This window comes from Dreissena polymorpha, chromosome 9 (genome assembly GCF_020536995.1).
Source record: "Dreissena polymorpha isolate Duluth1 chromosome 9, UMN_Dpol_1.0, whole genome shotgun sequence".
In the NCBI taxonomy this organism is placed as follows: domain Eukaryota; kingdom Metazoa; phylum Mollusca; class Bivalvia; order Myida; family Dreissenidae; genus Dreissena; species Dreissena polymorpha.
The window spans coordinates 9,258,747-9,281,738 of NC_068363.1; the positions used below are offsets into that span (position 1 = coordinate 9,258,747).

At 36.3% G+C, this 22,992-nt stretch overlaps 1 protein-coding gene across 4 annotated transcripts in view; it reads right to left on the reverse strand.

Moving 5' to 3' along the window:
- LOC127846554 (putative ATP-dependent RNA helicase TDRD12) overlaps positions 1–22,992 on the reverse strand; it is a 165,669-nt gene that overhangs the window by 72,612 nt on the left and 70,065 nt on the right. For all 4 annotated transcript variants that reach the window (XM_052377915.1, XM_052377914.1, XM_052377913.1 and 1 more), the window contains exons 18-25: positions 20,311–20,400; positions 19,584–19,646; positions 15,582–15,773; positions 15,185–15,255; positions 13,700–13,819; positions 10,351–10,470; positions 2,564–2,739; positions 2,017–2,252 (exon numbers count right to left, since the gene is read on the reverse strand). In XM_052377915.1, coding sequence (XP_052233875.1) covers positions 2,017–2,252; positions 2,564–2,739; positions 10,351–10,470; positions 13,700–13,819; positions 15,185–15,255; positions 15,582–15,773; positions 19,584–19,646; positions 20,311–20,400 — 1,068 coding nt within the window. The remainder of the gene's footprint in view (positions 1–2,016; positions 2,253–2,563; positions 2,740–10,350; positions 10,471–13,699; positions 13,820–15,184; positions 15,256–15,581; positions 15,774–19,583; positions 19,647–20,310; positions 20,401–22,992) is intronic.

The window sequence follows — 22,992 nt, forward strand, 5'->3', positions numbered from 1 at the left end:
AAACTGTAACAAAAGTGTGACGGAAGGAAGGAAGTGAGTTACTTCAAACTGGCAACTATATGCTCCCCGAAAATTTTCCGGGAGCATAAAAATCAAAGGACGGGAAAACATTTTACACTTCATCTGTAGGTCATGTAGGTTGACTCACATACCAAAAATCAGGTCAATATCTGACAGGGTTGCAAAAAAAACCCTTCGGAAAACATTAATTATAATGAATATTTCTAAGTCCACTGCCCAAAACTTCGCCAAAAATCAATGGACTAGCATGAATTTAACACTTCATTTGTAGGTCATGTAGACTCACATACCAATAATAAGCTCAATATCTTTTCTCCCTTAAAAGCTGATTACTTCCCTTAGATCAGTAAACGACCTGTATCTTTGTCCAAAATCAACAGACCAGAACGAAATTTACACTTCATCTGTAGGTCATATAGGTGACATACATGCCAAAAATCAGCTCAATATCCTAAAGCTTTGCATAAAAAAAACCTCCAGAAAACAGAATTCTGGATGGACAAACAGAGAGACAGACAGTGCAACTGCTATATGCCACCCTACTGGAAGCATTAAAATAATCTGTCATTAATTATGAACGAAAAATCTGTAGGTCTGAAAATTAAGAGTCACAACAAATATATATTATTTTGGCTTTAAATTAGGGTGTCTGAAAATTAAGAGACATGGTATTAACGAACACAGATGCCAACTAAGAGGTATATAATACTATAGTTTTGTCACAGCGTGACATATACCCCCACATGCTGCATTGACACAGCATACTTTGCAGGCTTTCTTCACAAAACAAGAGAAGCAAATTTATGGCTATTTTTAAGAATTATTATGCCATTATCATTTGTGGCCATTTTGACCTTTGAACTCTTGAATTCTTTCGCATGACATGCTGTCCAATGACTGTGAACAAAATTAATGTACAGTCATTTTAAAATCTCACAATGAATGACATAGTTATGGCCCGAACAAGCTTATTTATGACCATTTTTGACTTTTGAACTCCAAGTGAGACCTTGACCTTGGAATTAAAGACGTAATTCTTTTGCATGACACACCGTCCAATGATTGTGAACAAATGTACAGAGTAATTTTAAAATCGCACAATGAATGACATAGTTATGGCCCAGACAATATTATTTATGGCCATTATTTACCTTTGAACTCAAAGTGTGACCTTTACCTTGGAGATATTGCCGTAGCTCTTTTGCATGACACACCGTCCAATGATGGTGAGTAATGTACCGAGTAATTTTAAAATCTCACAATGAATGACATAGTTATGGCCCGGACAAGATCTATTATGGCCATTATTTGACCTTTGAACTCAAAGTGTGTCCTTGACATTGCAGATATCGACATAATTCTTTTGCATGACACACCGTCCAATGATGGTGAACAAATGTGACAAATGATTTTAAAATCTCACAATGAACGACATAGTAATGGCCCGGACAAGCTCATTTATGGCCATTATTTGACCTTTTAACTCAAAGTGTGACCTTGACCATGGAGATATTGACATAATTCTTTGGCATGACACACCGTCCAATGATGGTGAACAAATGTGCCAAATAATACTTTTGTAAATCATGTGACCCTAGAGCTATGATGCAAATAAAATTGTTAGAAGAAAAATTTATGATGTTGCACACCAAATATTCATCTCAGACATGCAGTTTTAGAGAATATGATTTTTGAAGTTTCAATTTGGAAAATCTTATTTTTTCGCCCTTAAATCTTACATGTTATATGCTGCTGGCTAAAACAAAATGAACAATTTTGAAAAAGGGTCACCCTTGGCCCAGGATGATTCCAGTAAAGTTTGATTGAAGATCTGCCACGCAGAAGAAACAGACAGACGAACGGATGGGTAAATGCAACAACTGACTGACAATGAACATCAAGGTATCTAAACGGCTCACCATGAGCATGTTGTGCTCTGGTGAGCGAACAAAAAAAAAGACGTTCAACAACATGAAAATCACAAAGGGAACCTACTTGGAATGCTGTGGAGTTCAGTGCTGGCTTGGCAAGCTGCCTCCACACAAGCTCCTCGCCAATATTACTTTGACCACAGGTAATGTCGAGAGCAAATTTCTTGTCCCCCATATAAGCCGCTACACTGTTCTGACTGTCAATGACTCTTGCTGTCAATGGGCGACTGTCTCTTTCATTGACAAAGTGCGACATTTCCCATATTGCATTGCCAACCTTATCGTGCCATGGGTCAGGCCCTATGAAAACACAATGTATCTGTTAACAGTATAATTAGTAAATAATAAGACAATAGTAAGACAAGAAATTACTGTAACCACAATACAGTAAAGTGTATGCATTAAAATACTGTACCTTAAATAGCTGAATACTTTCTGTCTATTTGATAACTGCAGACCTACAGAATAGTTAATTTATTCTCTATCAATAACATTTAAATGGCAGTACAATTTTTTAAATCTTTAGAAAATTGGCTGTTAACTTTATCACCCATTCAGATTGCTAGCAAGATTAACATAAATCAATGTTCTGTCATCTCAAATAAGGGTACCATTTGGCTCAACATTTGCAAGCTTGCACTCAATGGCTTGCAATGGGAGCTCATAGAACTTGTCGACAGGCATTGCACGTATCTTGTCAAGAGGGACTGTGTCGCTGTCTCCATAGTCAGCAAAGAAAATTTCCACACAGGCATTCTCAACGTTCACAACCCTGCCTCTATACCACCTGAAAATACATCAATACTAAATACATTTTCCCAACACATCTTAGAATCCAACCAAATGCATATGACACATGAAAAGTATCATAATCATTTTAGAGATGAAAAGAAGGATATGCAATACATATGAAGTATTTTAAACTACAGGAAATTGCTACATCATAGAAACAGGTTAACTGTTCGTGAAACAGTTTTATCTAATGTAGTGATGGGGAATTAAAAAAGAACTGTAAAAAAAAGACAAGAGCTGTGTTCGTGAAACACAATGCCCCCTACTGCGCTGCTTTGAAGCCATATATTTGACCTTGAAGGATGACCTTGACCTTTCACCACTCAAAATGTGCAGCTCCATGAGAAACGCATGCATGCCAAATATGGAGTTGCTATCTTCAATATTGCAAAATTTGACATTGACTTTGAAGGATGACTTTGACCTTTCACCACTCAAAATGTGCAGCTCCATGAGATACGCATGCATGCCAAATATCGAGTTGCTATCTTCAATATTGCAAAATTTGACCTTGACCTTGAAGGATGACCGTGCCCTTTCACCACTCAAAATGTGCAGCTCCATGAGATACACATGCATGCCAAATAACAAGTTGCTATCTTCAATATTGCAAAATTTTGACCTTTGACCTTGAAAGATGACCTTGACTTTGACCTTTCACCACTCAAAATGTACAGCTCCATGAGATACGCATGCATGCCATATATCAAGTTGCTATATTCAATATTGCAAAATTTGACCTTTGACCTTGAAGGATGACCTTGACGTTTTACCACTCAAAATGTGCAGCTCCATGAGATACTCATGCATAAAAAATATCGCGTTGCTGTCTTCAATATTGAAAAAAGTTTTGGCCAATGTGCAAGTTTTAGGACTGAAAGACAGACCCCATATATTTGACATTTGACCTTGAAGGATGACCTTTACCTTCACATTTCACCACTCAAAATATGCAGCTCCAAGAGATACACATGCATGCCAGATATCAAGTTGCTATCTTCAATATTGAAAAATTTATGGCCAATGTTAACAGTTTTCGGACGGATGGACAGACAGACACTATATACTTGACCTTGAAGGATGACCTTTACCTTTCACCACTCAAAATTCGCAGCTCCATGAGATGCACATGCATGCCAAATATCAAGTTGCTATGTTCAATATTGAAAAAGTTATGGCCATTAAATTCGAATGGACGGACAGACTGACTGACTGACGGACAGTTCAACTGCTATATGCCACCCTACGGGGGGGCACAAAAATAGACATTTTCCAGTATACGCAACCAAAGTATGCATAAATTGTCATAATCAACCAAACAAGAGAGCCAAGATGGCCCTAGTGTGCTCACCTTTTTTATCAAGGCCTTGTTCATTGCTTAGTTGTAAATTCAGTACTCTAGAGCATATTAAAGATGGTTTCTCTTCTGTTTACTTTTGCAGTGTGAGCATATGATTAATTCTGATTGAGTACTGTCCATTTGCATGGGTTTTTTGCAATGCAAACATTTGCAAGTAATGCTAATTCTACATGTGTTAACAAGGTTTTTGTAAGATTTTTATCTCTTGACCAAGATTTTGACCCCACATGACCCAATGTCAAACTTTGCCTAGATATTATCAAGAAAAACATCCTAGTCAAGTATCATCATTATTGGACCAAAACTATGGCCTCTAGTGTGTTTAAAAGATTTTTGTAAGATTAGACCCCATTACCTATATTTTGTCCCCACATTATCAAATGTCAAACTTGACCTAGATACATATCATCAAGACAAAGTTAGATGAAGATTGGGCAAGAAATGTGACTTCTACAGTGTTTACAAGGTTTTCCTTTTTTTGACCTAGTGACCTAGTTTTTGACCCAGCATGACCCAGTTTCGAACTTGATCGAGGTATTATTGGGACAAATCTTCTGACCAAGTTTCATGAAGATCGGACAAGAAATGTGGCCTCTAGAGTGTTTACAAGGTTTCTCTATAGCCAAATAAGGAAAACTGCCCCGCCCACTGGCGGCCATGTTTTTCAACGGACCGGAACCACTTTTGAACTCAACCAACATATAATAAGATAAACATTTTGTCAAAGTTACATGAAGATTAGGCATGAAATGCGACTTCTAAAGTGTTTACAAGGTTTTACTTTTTTTTGACCTAGTGACCTAGTTTTTGACCCAGCATGACCCAGTTTCGAACTTGATCGAGGTATTATTGGGACAAATCTTCTGACCAAGTTTCATGAAGATCAGACAAGAAATGTGGCCTCTAGAGTGTTTACAAGGTTTCTCTATAGCCAAATAAGGAAAACTGCCCCGCCCACTGGCGGCCATGTTTTTCAACGGCCCGGAACCACTTTTGAACTCAACCAACATATCATTAAGACAAACATTTTGTCAAAGTTACATGAAGATTGGGCATGAAATGCAACTTCTAAAGTGTTTACAAGGTTTTTCTTTTTTTTGACCTAGTGACCTAGTTTTTGACCCAGTTTCAAACTCGATTGAGGTATCATTGGGACAAATCTTTTGACCAAGTTTCATGAAGATCGGACATGATATGTGGCCAAGAGAGTGTTTACAAGGTTTCTCTATAGCCAAATAAGGAAAACTGCCCGCCCACTGGCAGCCATGTTTTTCAACGGACCTGAACCACTTTTGAACTCAACCAACATACCATTAAGACAAACATTTTGACAAAGATAAATAAAGATTGGGCATAAAAAGTGACATCTACAGTGTTTACAAGGTTTTACTTTTTTTTTACCTAGTGACCTAGTTTTTGACCCAGCATGACCCAGTTTCGAACTCAATCGAGGTATCTTTGAGACAAATATTCTGACCAAGTTTCATGAAGATCGGACAAGAAATGTGGCCTCTAGAGTGTTTACAAACCGAATGTGGACGAAGGACGGACGGACGGAAGACGGACAAAGACCGGTCACAAAAGCTTACCTGAGAAATCAGGTGAGCTAAAAAGCATTTGCATAGGTAGGTGTTGCTAAGGGAGGTGAGCACATCCTTATGATTACTTGAGTGCTTATAAAATATAGGTACGTTGGCATAAGAAGGGATATACGCAGGAGTGTATGTATGTTGGCAATTAGGTGTGTTAGTAAGTACACTCGACGGTAGGCATATTAGCTTGTTATTGGGTATGTAAATATGTAGGCAGGTAAGTATGTTTACATAAGTAAACATGAAGGTATGTATGTTAGCAGGAAAGTGGGTACGTGAGTACACAGGAAGGTAGGTACACAAACTACTCATGAAGCTGGGTACGTAAGTATACAGGAAGGTAGCTATAGAAACTACGCGGGACGGCGGGTACATACGTGCACAGGTAGGTAGGTACCAAAACTACGCAGGAAGGAATGTGCATGGAAAAATAACAGATAAATCTGCATTTTTAACTAAATATAATGATTGTAAAAAATGTATTAACATAAATAACAACACTGGTTTGCATTTTTTTAATTAACCATGTAGTTTGAACTTCAGGCAGTGGGAAATAATTATATATTTTAACCTGTACATAAACAATTGAAAGATTTGATTTTAGTTATTACTGAAAATATATACAAATATGGGTTTGTATGTATAAGTTAATGTCGACTTTCTAGTACAATCTGGAACAAAAATGCAAATAATGAGAAGTCATTTTATTAGACTACACATACTTTAATACTTGAAGATTCAAATAGTGTACCGATAAGTTCAATAATAATTAGGGATGCAAGAAGTTAACTGGTTAACCAGTTAACCTACTGAAACAATCCGTGAAGCATTTTTTTTTTCATAGAATAAATCATATCATTATACTTTTTGCGAGCAGCATACTGCTAATTTAGACTGGCGTCTAGTTAGAACAACATGCCACACCAACTACGGTCATAATAATGTGTTAACAAACACAGTAATAAAGCATTAACCAGTAGCTTTGTGGATAAAAACAGAGAGTACTTTTTGATAATTGGCCCTATTGTTTTGTTTCACTTGCCTAAATTAAGCTTGTGAATTGCGGCGAGTGATGGCTGTAAGTGTAGACTTAATTGACACATTTATTTTACTTTGATGTTTTGTTTACCTTAATGCAACACTGTTTTCTCGCAAAAATAAAGTGTTATAATTAAGCTACACATTTTACAAGATTACCATTTGTTGTCTTGACCAGTTTGTTTTTATAAAAATTCAATATTATTATTAGTAATTTATGTCATTAGCCAAGCCACCACAACAGATGAGGCAAATTTAATTTAGAAAGCAAATTATAAAATTAATTTAATTACAAAACAACAATCAAACAGTTATTTCAACATGAGCACTGCATAGCAGGTGCCAACGCTCGGCTGCGGGTGCAGTTTTGAATAAATGAAAGCTTGTCAGAAGATTTTTTTTTTTTAAATAATTTATATTAGAGGTCACAGTGACCTTGACCTTTGACCTAGTGACCCAACAATGGGTGTGGTGTGTAGAACTCATCAAGGTGCAGCTACATGTGAAGTTTCAAAGTTGTAGGTGGAAGCACTTTGATTTTAGAGCCAATGTTAAGGTTTTAGCACACGGCGGACTTGCAGGCTATGACAATATCTCAGGTTTTCTCCGAAAACAGCCGAGCTAAAAATAAAATCATCAGACATGGTATTTATGTAATACTTCTTTATATTGGAAGTTGCACTGCACAGTATGTTACATAAGTCACCTTCAGTATTGGAGACCATAGTACTTAGTAACATTGCTATTAAATGAATATACTGATAATCAAAAATATTGAATTTCCACTTCTTTCAAACAAAATTTGCTTTGAAAGAGAAAAAAATCTTTTAATTGAGTGAATTTTAGTTAAGAATATTAAACGGAATGAACACAGAAATACACCGTTGTTGTGCACAAACCTAACATAAGCGGCCACACCAAAAATATAATAATTATACTTGAAAACTAACTTTGTATTTTTAATATTACTTTTTACTCATATGCTTTTACGCAGGAAAAAAAATCTAACATAAATTTTCAAAATAATTTAAATAAATGTAATAATTCATTTGTATTACGAAACTGATACGGCCGCTTATGTCATCAAAGCCAGCGATTTACTTTCTTTTGTAGAGTACATGTACGGTTAATAACCAGTTACAGTGAAAGGTTAACCGGTTAATGTTTTTTGTAACCTCTTGTATCCCTATTAATAAATGCTATTTTTAGTACTTATGGTTATTTGTTAGTTATATTAAATCTGATAACTTTATGTCACATTTTGTTAGCTCTTTAAAAATAGTATTGACAAACAACTATTCAGCATGAGCGAGTATAGACTTTCAGTTATACAATTATATGAAATGAAAGAACTCAAAATTTAACTAACATACACTTTTTTCATTAAAAAAAATATTCTAGGGATGTGAATGAATACTGGAAATGACATTCAAATTTTGTCATTTATATCATACTGGTATTCATGATTACCACAAATACCACTATAAATTGTATCTTATATGCAAATATGAAAAACTGAATAGTGATATTTTTTGACTACCCGCCCCCCCCCCCCCCCCCAGGAGAAGTGCCCCTTGTCAGAATTGATGACCTGGAAAAGTGCCCCCTAAATAAACAAATTTCGTGGCAAAGAAAAAGTCTACAGAGAGATACCAGCGCCGGCTCAAGACTTTGTGTAAGCAGGTGGCGAGTGGTGTAATTTCCGATGTAATTTTTCTTTTTCTTTCATAAGTACTACATGTACAACATGTACTTAGTTGCACGTCTATATTTAGTTACGATACATGGTCTGTATTAACACGTACGATTTTCCCGCGTGGAACTCGACTATGTTTCGCACTCTTATTAAAAAATATGTGTACAAAGGAACTTAAATAATATTATCATGTGGATGTACAAAATTTGTGTTATTCAGTTCGAAAAATGGAAATATAGTTATACTGAAATTAACTTGTAACCGGATAAATGTGTACGGGTATAACGTAAAATTACCCGTAAGTATTGTTTTCGTACTCGCCATAAGAAATTGATTGCTCACCATTTGCATTGAACTTCTCATTAGAAACCATTGTTATTAGAGTAACTGTTAATGGTAAAAAGGTGTGATGATGATGCCCGACGTTTCATGCTAATTGAAGTTGACACAGGGGGGCACTTATCCGCCCCTTGAATTATTGTGAGGGGGCAGAATTCCGCCTACTTAATTCTGACAGGGGGGCAGTTCTAAGCCCCAACAGATTTGATGGGAGGGCACCTCTACGCCCCCTTAAAATAAGGGGCCACTTCTCCGGGAAAGGGGGGGGGGGGGCGCCTCTCTGGATACCTTATGTACTACCAACACTGGTATGGCTACTTATGTACTACCAACACTAGCATGGATCCTTATGTACTACCAACACTAGCATAGATCCTTATGTACTACCAACACTAGCATGGATCCTTATGTACTACCAACACTAGCATGGATCCTTATGTACTACCGACACTAGCATGGCTCCTTATGTACTACCGACACTAGCATGGCTCCTTATGTACTACCGACACTAGCATGGCTCCTTATGTACTACCAACACTAGCATGGATCCTTATGTACTACCAACACTAGCATGGATCCTTATGTACTACCAACACTAGCATGGATCCTTATGTACCAACACTAGCATGGATCCTTATGTACTACCAACACTGGCATGGATCCTAATGTACTACCAACACTGGCATGGATCCTTATGTACTACCAACACTAGCATGGATCCTTATGTACTACCAGTACTAGCATGGATCCTTATGTACTACCAACACTAGCATGGATCCTTATGTACTACCAACACTAGCATGGATCCTTATGTACTACCAACACTAGCATGGATCCTTATGTACTACCAACACTAGCATGGATCCTTATGTACTACCAACACTAGAATGGATCCTTATGTACTACCAACACTAGCATGGATCCTTATGTACTACCAACACTAGCATGGCTCCTTATGTACTACCGACACTAGCATGGATCCTTATGTACTACCAACACTAGCATGGATCCTTATGTACTACCAACACTAGCATGGATCCTTATGTACTACCAACACTAGCATGGATCCTTATGTACTACCAATAACACTGACAAAGCTCTTTATGTGCATACATGTGATTACATTAAAATAAAGAGGTATTTTAACCCTTTCTCCATTAGAAGCAAAATGAATTTTTTATGCTCTTGGCTGCTCATCAGTATCTAAGGGATGGAAATGAAGCCTTTCAAACTTCAATAAGAAAAAGTAAGAAAATTCTTTCATTCAATTTAACTTTCTAAGGGACAACAAATGCGTCAAAATACGTTTCTAAGTCATAAAGGGTTAAAATAGACTAGCATTAACACTATGAGTGTTTACTATCATGTACACTGACATATCTCAGTCTGTGTAAGTAATCAGTCACACTGAAAAAGCTCTTTATTTATGTTTTATAATTTTAGGATTTACACTGCTATTTTGTATGTGTTAATCATGATAGTCACAGACTTAGCTCTTTATCTATGTATTATAATTCACACTTTCTAGTGACTAGGCACACCTCTGATCAAACTCTGTATACAGGGCAAGGTATATCTTACCTCTGATCAAACTCTGTATACTGGGCAAGGTATATTTTGCCCACTGTCACCTCCTGTAGACTGTCATGTTCTGCCTGATATTCCACATAGTCCCCTATCTCTGTCATCAGTGTCTCCAGACTGGATCATAAAAATAAGCAGTACTTTATGAAAACAGGGCCTAATGCATGTGAGTAAAGCGTCTGCACAGGCTAATCAGGGACGACAATTTATGCTTGGACTGGATTTTTAATTAGAAGAGACATCCTCTAAATAAAAAATTCCATACTGCACAGGCTATTCTGGGACAACACTTTACGCAAATGCATGAAGCCAGGTTTTGATAGATGAAGTTTCAAATAGAGATGGTCACTAACATGACTCATTACCCCCCACACCAAGTCGCCAGTATGGGCACATCACACAGGAATATGGGGGGGGGGGTTGATAACAAGTGTCTTGTACATAAATTATTCTTGATAATGACTTATTTTGGTTTAATGTAATCACTTGGAAAATGGGGTTAGTGTTCACTCCATAAATTAATCACATTCCATGTGGACAGACTATCTTACCAACCATAGTGACTCAAATATACTCCCCATCCGCAGAGGAACGAAAACGCATAAACCTGTCCAAAAGTCTTAATAAACTCACTGTAGGTAATTATTTATCGGTTAAGTTTTACCTCATGTATAAGCCAGTGAACCAGTCAAGATATATTCACACATAACCCAGTCAAACAAGAATATCAGTGAAACTGATGGATGCTCCCCGATGATGCGCTTTGTCAATCTATGTGTTAATAACCACCTAAAAAAAATCTATTATTAGCCTTGGTGACCTTCACCTTGACCCCAGTGACCTCAAACCTCATCAAAAGGTAGAGGTCCATGCAAGGTACCTACATGCCAAATATGAAATAGATCGGTAAAGTATTGAAGGCGCTATGAGAAACTGTAACAAAAAAGTGACGAAAAAATCTATTATTAGCCTCGGTGACCTCGACCTCGAACCCAGTGACCTCAAACCTCATCAAAAGGTAGAGGTCCATGCAAGGTACCTACATGCCAAATATGAAAGAGATCGGTAAAGTATTGAAGGCGCTATGAGAAACTGTAAAAAAAGTGTGACAGAAAATCTATTATTAGCCTGGTCGACCTTGACCCCAGTGACCTCAAACATCATAAAAAAGAAAAAGGTCCATGCAAGGTACCTACATGCCAAATATCAAAGAGATCGGTAAAGTATTGAAGGCGCTATGAGAAACTGTAACAAAAGTGTGACAGAAAATATTTTATTATTAGCCTTGGTGACCTTGACCTTGAACACAGTGATCTCAAACCTCATCAAAAGGTAGAGGTCCATGCAAGGTACCTACATGCCAAATATGAAAGATATCGGTAAAGTATTGAAAGCGCTATGAGAAACTGTTAACAAAAGGGCCTGAAAGGCCCAAAGTCGCTCACCTGATATAACAAGATATTATTGGGACAAATCTTCTGACCAAGTTTCATGAAAACCGCCCCTTGGAAGCCATGTTTTTCAAGCAAACATAATTATTTTCGAACTCATCCAAGATAGTATTGAGACCAATCTTCTGACCAAATTTCATATAGATTGGACAATAAATGTGGCCTCTTAGAGTGCTAACAAGGTTTTACTCTAGCCATATAAGGAAATATATCTTGCCCCCTGTCAGCCATGTTTTTCAACCAAAGGGCATCATGTTTTAAACTCTTCCAAGATATTATTGGGATGAATCTTCTGACCAAGTTTCATGAAGATTGTACAATAAATGTGGCCTCTAGAGTGTTAACAAGATTTTACTATAACCATATAAGGAAAAATGCCCCGCCCCTTGACAGCCATGTTTTTCAAGCAAAGGTTACCATTTTCAAACTAATACAAGATATCATTGGGACAAATCTTCTGACCAAGTTTCATGAAGATCTGAAAATAAATGTGGCCTCGAGAGTGTTAACAAGGTGTTACTATAGCCATATAAGGAAAAATGCCCCGCCCCCTGGCGGCCATGTTTTTCAATCAACCGGCATCATTTTCGAACTCGTCAAAGATATTATTGGGATGAATCTTTTGACCAAGTTTCATGAAGATCAGACAATAAATGTGGCCTCTAGAGTGTTAACAAGATTTTACTATAGCCATATACATGTTTAGCCATATAAGGAAAAATGCCCCGCTCCTTGGCAGCCATGTTTTTCAAGCGAAAGTAACCATTTTCAAACTCAACCGTCATATCCAGAACACACATGTTCTGATAAAATTTCATGAAGATTGGACCAAAAATGTGACTTCTAGAGTGTTCACATAATTTCACTATATACATATAGAGAAATCTGCCCTGCCCCCTGGCGGCCATGTTTTTTCACCAATCTGGACCATTTTCAAACTCGTCAGAGATATCAATAAAACCAATGTTTCCACCAAGTTTCATGATGATAGGGCAAAAATTGTGACTTCTAGTGTTCACAAGGTTTCTCTATAGCCATATAAGGAATACTGCCCCGCCCCCTGGCGGCCATATTTTTCAACGGACCGGAACCATTTTTGAACTCAACCAACATATCATTTAGACAAACATTATGACAAAGTAACATGAAGATTTGGCATCAAATGTGACTTCTACAGTGTTCACAAGTTTTTTTTGTCTTTTTTACCTAGTGACCTAGTTTTTGACCCAGCATGACCCAGTTTCTAACTCAGTCGAGGTATCAATGGGACAAATGTTCTGACCAAGTTTCATGAAGATCGGACAATAAATGTGGCCTCCAGAGTGTTCACAAGGCAAAATGTTGACGACGCACGACGGACAAAAGGCGATCACAAAAGCTCACCATGAGCACACTGTGCTCAGGTGAGCTAAAAAAGTGTGACGGAAAATCTATTATTATTATCTTTGATGACCTTAACCTTGAACCCAGTGACCTCAAGCCTCATCAAAAGGTAGAGGTCCATGCAAGGTACCTACATGCCAAATATGAAAGAGATTGGTTAAGTATTGAAGGCGCTATGAGAAACAGTAACAAAAGTGTGACGGAAGTAAGGACAAAATGGCAACTATATGCTCCGCCGAAATTTTATTTCGGGGAGCATAATAAAATCAAAGTTTGCTGCGCAACGTTATTTTCTCTGGTTTTATATCATGTTTGATTTCTCTTAGTTAAATGCCTTGGCATGCCTTGTTTTATTTGATTTACTTGTAAGATACGTATATTTCATGTTGTAAATTTTAAATAATAACAAAATAGTGACAATAATTGAAACAAACATTAACACTTCTCAAGCAAAAATACCAAGCAAAAGTCCCTTCTTGATAAACACAATTCACCAAAAGTTTGATATTTACTCGTCCATTTTCTCCAGCCTCTGCACAAAGAACAGCTCGGGGCTGCGTACAGCTGATATGATCACCTGGTGGGTAGGCTTGCAGGCCGGCAATACGTCGGTATACAGCTGCTGACTCATCCTGTAGTCAGCATCATCAGCATTCATGTCAATTTACATCATCATCATCATCATCATCATCATCATCATCATCATCATCACCACCACCACCACCATCATCATTGGCATGGTCGTCATCATAAGTTTATTATTTCATTCTGCTGGCCCCGTGTTCACAAAACGATTTTGCAATCAAAAATCGATTTTAACTGACATCGATTTTCATTTTTGCCTATCAACTACAATGGAATTCCATTTTCAATGACAAGCAAAATCGATTTTCGATTGCAAAAAATGTTTTGTGAACACGGGGCCAGATGTCATTCAAAAATCACAATTATAAACACTAATTATGTACAAAGTTCAGGAAGTTAAAAATTTATGTCAATCAGTGCTTCCACACATCTGAATGACCTCTATTGTGTGAACATATTTAAGTTATGGAATCAATCATTCAATCATTATAAAATCCTTTCACATTCACATTCGTGAACAAGAGATGTGATTGTCAGAAACACAATGCCCCCTATTGCGTTGTTTTGAAGCCATATATTTGACTTTTGACCTTGAAGGATGACATTGACCTTAACCTTTCACCACTCAAAATGTGCAGCCTCATGAGATACACATGCATGCCAAATATCAAGCTGCTATCTTCAATATTGATAAAGTTATAAGTTAAAATTTAATCAAGGTTAAAGGAATCTTTTCATGTTTTGGTAAATTGACAAAATTGAAAAAAGTTGTTTCAAAATCGCAAACTTTTGTTTTAGTAATGATATTTGTAAGGAAACAGTAATACTGAACATTTACCATGGTCTAATATAGCCATTATATGCATCCTTTGACGATTTAAAAACCTGAAAATTATAAAGCGTTGCAACGCGAAACGATTGAATAATTTTGGAGAGTTCTGTTGTTGTCGTTTAATTTTGTGAAACTACGAAGATTGCTTATATAAAGTATAAAATACGTCTCTGTTATATACTTGGCCGGATGGCCGAGCGGTCTAAATGGTTTTTACTTCAAGACTCCGGGGGTCACTGGTTCGAGCCCTGCTGCGGGCTACTTGTTTTTCCTTTTTTTAAATTTAATTCTTGATTTTTTACTGGAGCTTTTTAGATTCAATGTTTACATTTATCAATATAAAGCATTTAATGACAAACTTCAAAACATGCCAAAATCTGTGAAAAGGCCCCTTTAAAGTTTGAGGACAGAATAACAGACAGGCCAAAAACAATATACCCCCAATCATTCGATCCAGGGGTATAAAAACTTCCTTGAAGTTGACGTTACAAAAAGGCTATTTGAACTCATGTTTGTGAAAAGCAATTTGAACAATGCTTGAAAGGGTAATGACATAAGTATGTAAGAAACCTGTCCATACTTTGTCTTCACCATAAGGGCCTTTGGAATGTGCACCTTTCCCTCAACCAGTCTGAATAAACGCTCAAGATGCTGAAATGGGTGACAGTTGCAATGAATACAACACAGAAAATCACATAATAAATGAACTTCAAACTATACAAATGTGTCAACTGTGAAATAAAACACAATTTTATTAGCAATGTTTTTTTTATAACAACATATTTTTCTCTATTTATGTTAAAGTTACACAATATCAATATAATAACAGTTTGCATGATTATTTACCACTGAATATAAATATTGCTAGACCAAGCAAATATTTGGTGGACTGGTTTTATAGTCTACCAGTAAAGTGAGAAGACTGTGACAACAAACCCTTCATTTACAACAAACCCTACATTAACAACAAATCCTACATTTCTGTTTTCATCTGCAAGTCCTTTCTTGATGAGCGCGGTATGCACTGCAAATTTGTTGACAAACACGCGGGTCTCGGTGAGTCTAAATCGCAGCACGAGGGGGTCCAGCCACAGCCGGTACCCGACACACAGCACAATCTTTCCCTCCAGCTCCTTCCTGTGCAACTCCTCATGGGCAAATTTGCTAGCCTACAGGGGAACCAGTCAAAATATGAGATTTTACAGATGCCTGAGGTCACAGACAAAACAGAAAAACTTACCAGGTAAATATTAAGCTTAATCATTAGAGTTATCACAATTTATGTGTTTAATTATTTATGTAACCATAGCATCACAAAATGTGTTGGCTGTACTGATTTGATATGCCACCCATATTCCCAATATGGACCACTCTCCTAAATACCAGTTTTTTCAACCAAGCTTAAATACTTTTTGTTGTTGCAGGTTCTAGATTTTTGTTTTCACTTATTTCTGTAACAATAGCAGCTACAATGTTTGTCAGACAAACAAAATAAAAATAAATGAATATATTCCACTTTTCACACTCTATTTAAATACCTGGTTGTTTCAACCTTGCTTAAATACTTCTCAGTTATAATAAAATCCAGATTTTTTTGTGTTCAGTTATTTCTGTAACCAAACCAACCACAATTTGTGTTGGAAAAAAAATTAGACAAGACTATTGCCAAGCAATGTAAGTCTCCTACCAGTGAAACTCCACCATTTTCAGCAATATTTCTAGTCTTTTTGTTGCCATAGCAAACATAATTATTGACGTAGGAACAAAATGAAATGATGTGCATAATCTCCATATTGCCATCTATCCATGTTTCAAGTTTCATGAAAAAATATTAAGACTTTTTAAAGTTATGGCAGGATCCGCTATTTTCAGCAATATTTCTAGTCTATTTCAGGCTTTCCAGCAGCACCTTTGAAAAAACTAGGATAATTATTTACAAAAATCTAGGAAAAAACTAGGAAAATGTAGGAAGATTGAAACAAAAACTAGGAGTTACTACTAAGAAGTTTATAACCTTTTTGACTTTTCTCTACCCGATTACCACAGTAACTGTACACATGCCATACAACAGGACTGTTAAGCTGACTAATGGCTATATTCTAGAACGTCACTCAATCTCCACCTCAACTCAACCTCGACTAAGGAAGGCTCGAGGGCGCCTTTGGTTAGTTTGAGTCAAGGAAGAGATTGGTATTCACAGTGTTTACTTAGGCGAGGAGAGCTGGACGAGTCGACAAAGCGTGAATGTGTATTGTTGGGCACATATTGTATACAATCTGTTGAATAGCAAAATGTCAAAATTATTGGTTTAAAACAATATACATGTGTACATTACATATCCACAGGTGTGAAAAAATGTTTGTTTTGAATAACCCGAGCGATCCTATTTTTGTTGCGACCCTAAAATTTGCTTTGCTATTTTGAACGACTTTGTAACAGAAAATTGTTTGTTTTGGGCATTTTCTTATGTCCAATTTTAAATACTTAGAAAGGATGTTTCATAGACATTATAAAGATTTCTGTCTATGATTATCGTTGGTGCATTATGAAGTTGCTTGTTTTAAAGTAAAAAGGTTCAATGAAAAACAAACAAAAATACGCTGACCAAACTTCCCTTATTTTTTGGCGATTTAAGTGAAAACAAACACCTTTTTTTATCATAAACTAGTTATATATTACAATCAAATATTATCATAATATGTACACAATTTCATTAATGGATTTGTTCAATATGGTATGTGTCAAATGTTAATGCTATATTATAATAACACCACTTGTTTTGTGACTGCTTGCGTTGACAAAAATATTTTGTATATTTCAGAGATTCTATGGGTATTTTTTTTTTATTCTGTACATATACAACTTATTATTATTATTATTACATGATGCAATAACTATCTGTACAGTTGAGTGTAATTTCTGAATTAAATATCCTCCTAAATTCACATTTTCGTACACATTTCTTTCTGAAAAGGTCTCCAAATTAATAATGAACTGCATGTATATCAAGTTTTAAGAAGTTTTTTTTTGTTAAACAAACATTTGTCAAGATCGTGCATACCCGCTTCAACTGTGAACGTTGTCAAATACATGACCATTGTTGTAAATATGAATCATTATACTATTAAAAGTAAATGAGAGGCTATATTACATTAAACACAATTAATTTTTAACGACACTTATTGATAGGCAACAATCCTCGCATTAAAATATTACCATTCGAAACAATAATTAAAAATCTCACCTGAAAAAATGTCACAAAAAGCGATTGTTAGTACTGACATAAGTGGGTTTCCTCAAATTAAATGTTGTTAACTATCTTGTACTTCATGCGCACAAGATTCAAGTGGTATATAAAACTAAAAAAATAGCCATCACCAAAGTTCTCTAGAGTAAATATTATATACATTAACACAAGGTGAAGATTTTGTGGTTCCAAATCCGCAATACAGCCTATTTTTCTGGTTACCCACACTTTGAAGTAATTAAAACTAACAAAAAAATATATATTACAAGGGAGGCAAATGCTGTAACAAAAAGAACATGCATAAACGGTAGTTGTTTCCCTTGTTTGAACCATGCTAAATCCTTATAATGCCTATTTCCAGTAACTGACCTTCACCTGTGACCTTGACCTTTGACCTAAAAATCAATAGGGGTCATCTGCGAGTCATGATCAATGTACCTATGAAGTTTCATGATCCTAGGCCCAAGCGTTCTTGAGTTATCGTCTGACAACCACCTGGTGGACGGACCGACCGACAGACAGACCGACATGAGCAAAGCAATATACCCCCTCTTCTTCGAAAGGGGGGCATAATAAACATATAGATGTACAAGCTTCTGTTTCGGTATTAATAAAAAACACGTTGAGTGAGGCTTGAGGAACAACTTCACTACCTCACCATATCCTCCCTCAGACGAGGAATCTCGAGCTGTCCATACGTTTGTGAATACCAATGTGAGTGAAGGAGGGGACCGTTAGATAAAATCACGTGTGTAATTATACTGATCAGATTTAACTGAGGTTGGGTTAAGGAAAGTTTCAGAATATAGAATATAACTCAAAAGAAGTTTTCATTTGTAGTCATCACAGAGCTCAGTCCAACTTTTCAGGTATCAACTGTCAAGGCTAGACTTTGTGAACATGGACACCAGACCCCACAAAGACTACCAAATATTGTCAGCTCAACAACCTGAAGGTCCTATTTTGAAACAAAATCTCTAAAACACATTAAAAGACAATTTTACCTTATCCCAAAAAGTGCCAAATTAATGAAAAACTAGGAATACTAGGTTTTAGACAAAACTAGGAAATACTAGGAGCTCATTTAAAAAACTAGTAAAACTCGGAAATACTAGGAACGCTGCAGGAAAGCCTGCTGTTTGTTAATATTTCTAGTCTATTTGTTGCCATAGCAAACAGAATTCTTGACGTAGGAACAAAAATGAAATGACGTGCATAATCTTAATATTGCCATCTATCCAAGTTTCAAGTTTCATGAAAAAAAAGAAGAACTTTTAAAGTTATCACAGGATCCAGAAAAGTGTGTCCAAATGAAGCACTGAGCAAAAACCATAAGTCCCCTCCGGTGTCACCGGTAGGGGACAATAAGTGCATATTCTGAATACAGCAAAATACCTAGTTTCATCAACTGAGCATAACACTTTTTTTGTTAAACAGGATCTAAATTCTCAAGGAGACTGACAGATTGAGAGACAGACTGACTGGATGTAAACCTCCAGTCCCCTCCTATGTCATTGGCAAGGAACTTCCCATGTAATATGCGTGGAATAGATTAGCTACTAAACACGTGATATGAATAAGAATGAAATTAAGAAAATATCTATTTTGAGTGATGGTGTGTATTTTGGACTTTTAAAAGAGACACTAGCATGGCTTAATTAAAATAGCCGGCTTATAAACAGTTGATCAGAACAAATGAGGAAAAAAGTGATTTTAAATGTATGACACTTACAGTGTGTGTCCATTTGATATCCTTATCAACTGGCTTCACTCTCCCAACAAAAACCTCCACTGCCTGAAACGAAGAATTATAGCATGAAAAACGTCTATTTCAGTCCATTATAGGGAGAGCTCATAAACAAAAGATTGCTATTGTAACCAAGATATTCCAGTCAATCAAGTATTGAGTAAATTAATTCGCCAATCATTACAAGCCTTTTACTCATGCTAAATCTAGCACTCTTATTGGTATACAAAGTGAATAATTAACTATATAGTTAAGTTAGTTCAACAAACTTTCAAATGCAGGTACTGAAATCTCCATGTTATTACAAAATAAGAGGCGAGTGTATTCATATCTTTCAATATATACTATTCAAAATTTGCTAAGGATCACTTTTTATAGTATGTGTAATTTGAAGTTCACCCCAAGCTAGATTCAGCCAGCGTCACGCATCAATGATAAATCAATACATAAAAATAAAATCAAAAACACACATTCTAATATCGAAACCTGCGAAATAACAATTTAAAATGAACGTAATCCAAAATTGAAGATAATATCAAAACCTGCAAAATAACAATTTAAATAAAATTAAATTAAATTGAAGGTAATGTGAAAATAAAAAGTGATCCTTAGCAAATTTTGAGTAGTATATATTTTGATAATTGTTTGATATACAAGTGGCTAGATGATATTAATTAAGCATGTACTTGAAGTACAAGCTATGATGTTTTACCTGGTGGGGAACTGACTTGAGATGCTCTGGCAATTCATACAGCTTGAAAGCTTCTACAACAGCCTCACGACCAATATCCACAAACCTAACCTGAATGAAAATGAACCGTTCTCTGTGAAATGGGGATTTAATGCATGTGCTTAAAGTGTCATTCCAGATTAGCCTGTGCAGTCTGCACAGGCTGCTCAGGGAGGACATTTTCCGCCTAAACTGCATTTTTGCTTATTAGATACTTTTTTTACAGGAAAATACCAAAAAAGCTGAAAGTGTCGTCCCTGATTTGCCTGTGTGAACTGCATAGGCAAATCTGGGGCGACACTTTACAAACATGCGTTAAACCCCTTTTGCACAGAGCACAGCTTTAATGATTTCAACATCATATATGGACACTGTTACTTCTATATTATACAACTGATTTTGTGTTAAGATTTTCAAGCTACATGGCTAATGGTGAAAATACGGAGCTCAAAGTAACATTTAACAACTTTTATTTTATGCTTTCCGGTGGTTTATAGAGAACTATCAGTGAATTAAAACTGATAATTTCACTATTTCAAACAATGAAAATTATCTGTGAAAATCAACGATAATTTTTTTCATGAAATGACGTCATTTTCCCAGCGAAAATTCTTTAGTTAAACTCTTTAACAATGTATATAAACTGTGAAAAAAGGCATAAAATAAATAGAAAATTTGTTGGGTTCAGTGGATTATCGATTTTAATTCACTTGTGATCATATAAAATATTATTTTCTATGATCACTCTTGAATTAAAATCGATAATCCACCGAATCCAACAAATATCCTCTATGTATCGACCTATATTAGTTCAAAACATACATAAAACTATATTTTTTCACAAGATCTGAGAAATAAGGATACAAATGTAGCAAACACAAACAAAAGGGCCCAAAGCCCCAAAACATTCACCTGAAACCCACTTACCTATTCTGAGCTGGTGTTACTCAAACCACACGAGGGCAACTACCAGCCCAATCAGCTGGTGTTATTTAAACCACATGAAGGAAACTACCAGCCCAATCAGCTGGTGTTATTTAAACCACATGATGGTAACTTCCAGCCCAATCAGCTGGTGTTATTTAAACCACATGAGGGTAACTACCAGCCCAATCAGCTGGTGTTATTTAAACCACATGAGGGTAACTACCAGCCCAATCAGGTGGCTCTATTTCAGCACAAGTGAACTTGTATGCATTGGACACAGATATCATAAGAAATGAATTCTGTGTTTCATTATTATTGGAGGAAAAAACATTGCTTCAAGTTTGTTTAAAATCATTTTCTTTAATTTGACCCACTGAGTAAGTTTTTTATCCCGCTTTCCAACTCGCATGAGAAATCATTAGGACAGATGTCCGATTCAAATCAATCTTGAGACCATGTCACAATAGAGATGAAAACCCCAGATGCTTCACATATGAAGTCACCCATGCAAAATTGGTGTTGGCAAGTTTTCATCTCAGGCGCATTATTTGAACAAACTTTGAAGAGAGCCACAATACAATGTTACATACCAAACACTAACAAGTTGAGGAAAAGACTAAAGAAGTTATTTTGCTATATAATTCTATATCATCTATTTGACCCCCTGTGAGTGGCCACAATTGTTCCCAGGTTCATGACTTGATGAAACTAAGTAGAGGGAAAATATGCAATGATACCAACCAAATATGATATATCTGGATATTGCAGTTAAACAGATGTACATTTTTTGTTTTTTTTTGAAAAAAGCTAATCAAAACATAAATAATGATACAAAAATTAAAAATTGGAAATGAGGCATTTCTAATATAATTAAGTAGTAAAAAAAAACAATTACACATGCACAACTTCATATCATAAGGATCATCTAAGCAAGTTTCAATTTTGAAAAGTTTAAGCGAAATACTATGTACAAATTTGTGTCAATGGACAAACAGAAGCACACAGTGATTCCAGTATATACCCCTTTACTTCATATTTGGGGGTATTAATCCATTTTGGAAAATGGTGAGGGGAAACCTTTCACATGTATGTATTTCTTTTGACCTTTCAGTAAAGGATAACCCATGAAAGTGCAAGCACTTATTTCCAATGGGGTCCTTTGGTTGTGCTGAAGAGACAGCAAGCAAAAGAGACAGTATTGAGATACAAGGAATCCGGGTACAATACCCTAGCTCTTTGCGAATAGATCCCTTGGTTCTTTTACGTGCTCAGTGTATAGCACCAATATACACGAGAATTACCTGGGTTTCATACCAGTACATCTCTAGTTGGGTGGGAAACACTTAAAACATTTCTGAAATTTCCAGTGCCCCGGCCAGGGATTGAACCGGGGACCTCTGGAATGGTAGACCAGAGTGTTACCACTCGACTACCGCAACCTGAAAATTTTTGATAAATTTAAAAAAAATCAAGAGCCCGTCAATTCCTTAAACAATAAGATAAAAAAATCAAAATCAAACAATCTGGTAAAGTTTAACAGACAACAGTGACAGAGACTTGCAAGCACCTCTCCCCCACCTTCCTGTACAGACTTTTTAGCACCTGTCTCCCACCCCCCTGTACAGACTAGCTAGCACCTATACCCCATCCACCTGTACAGACTTGCTAGCACTTGCCCACCACTTACCTGTAAATACTTGCTAGCATCTTCCCCCACCCCCCTGTACAGACTTGCTA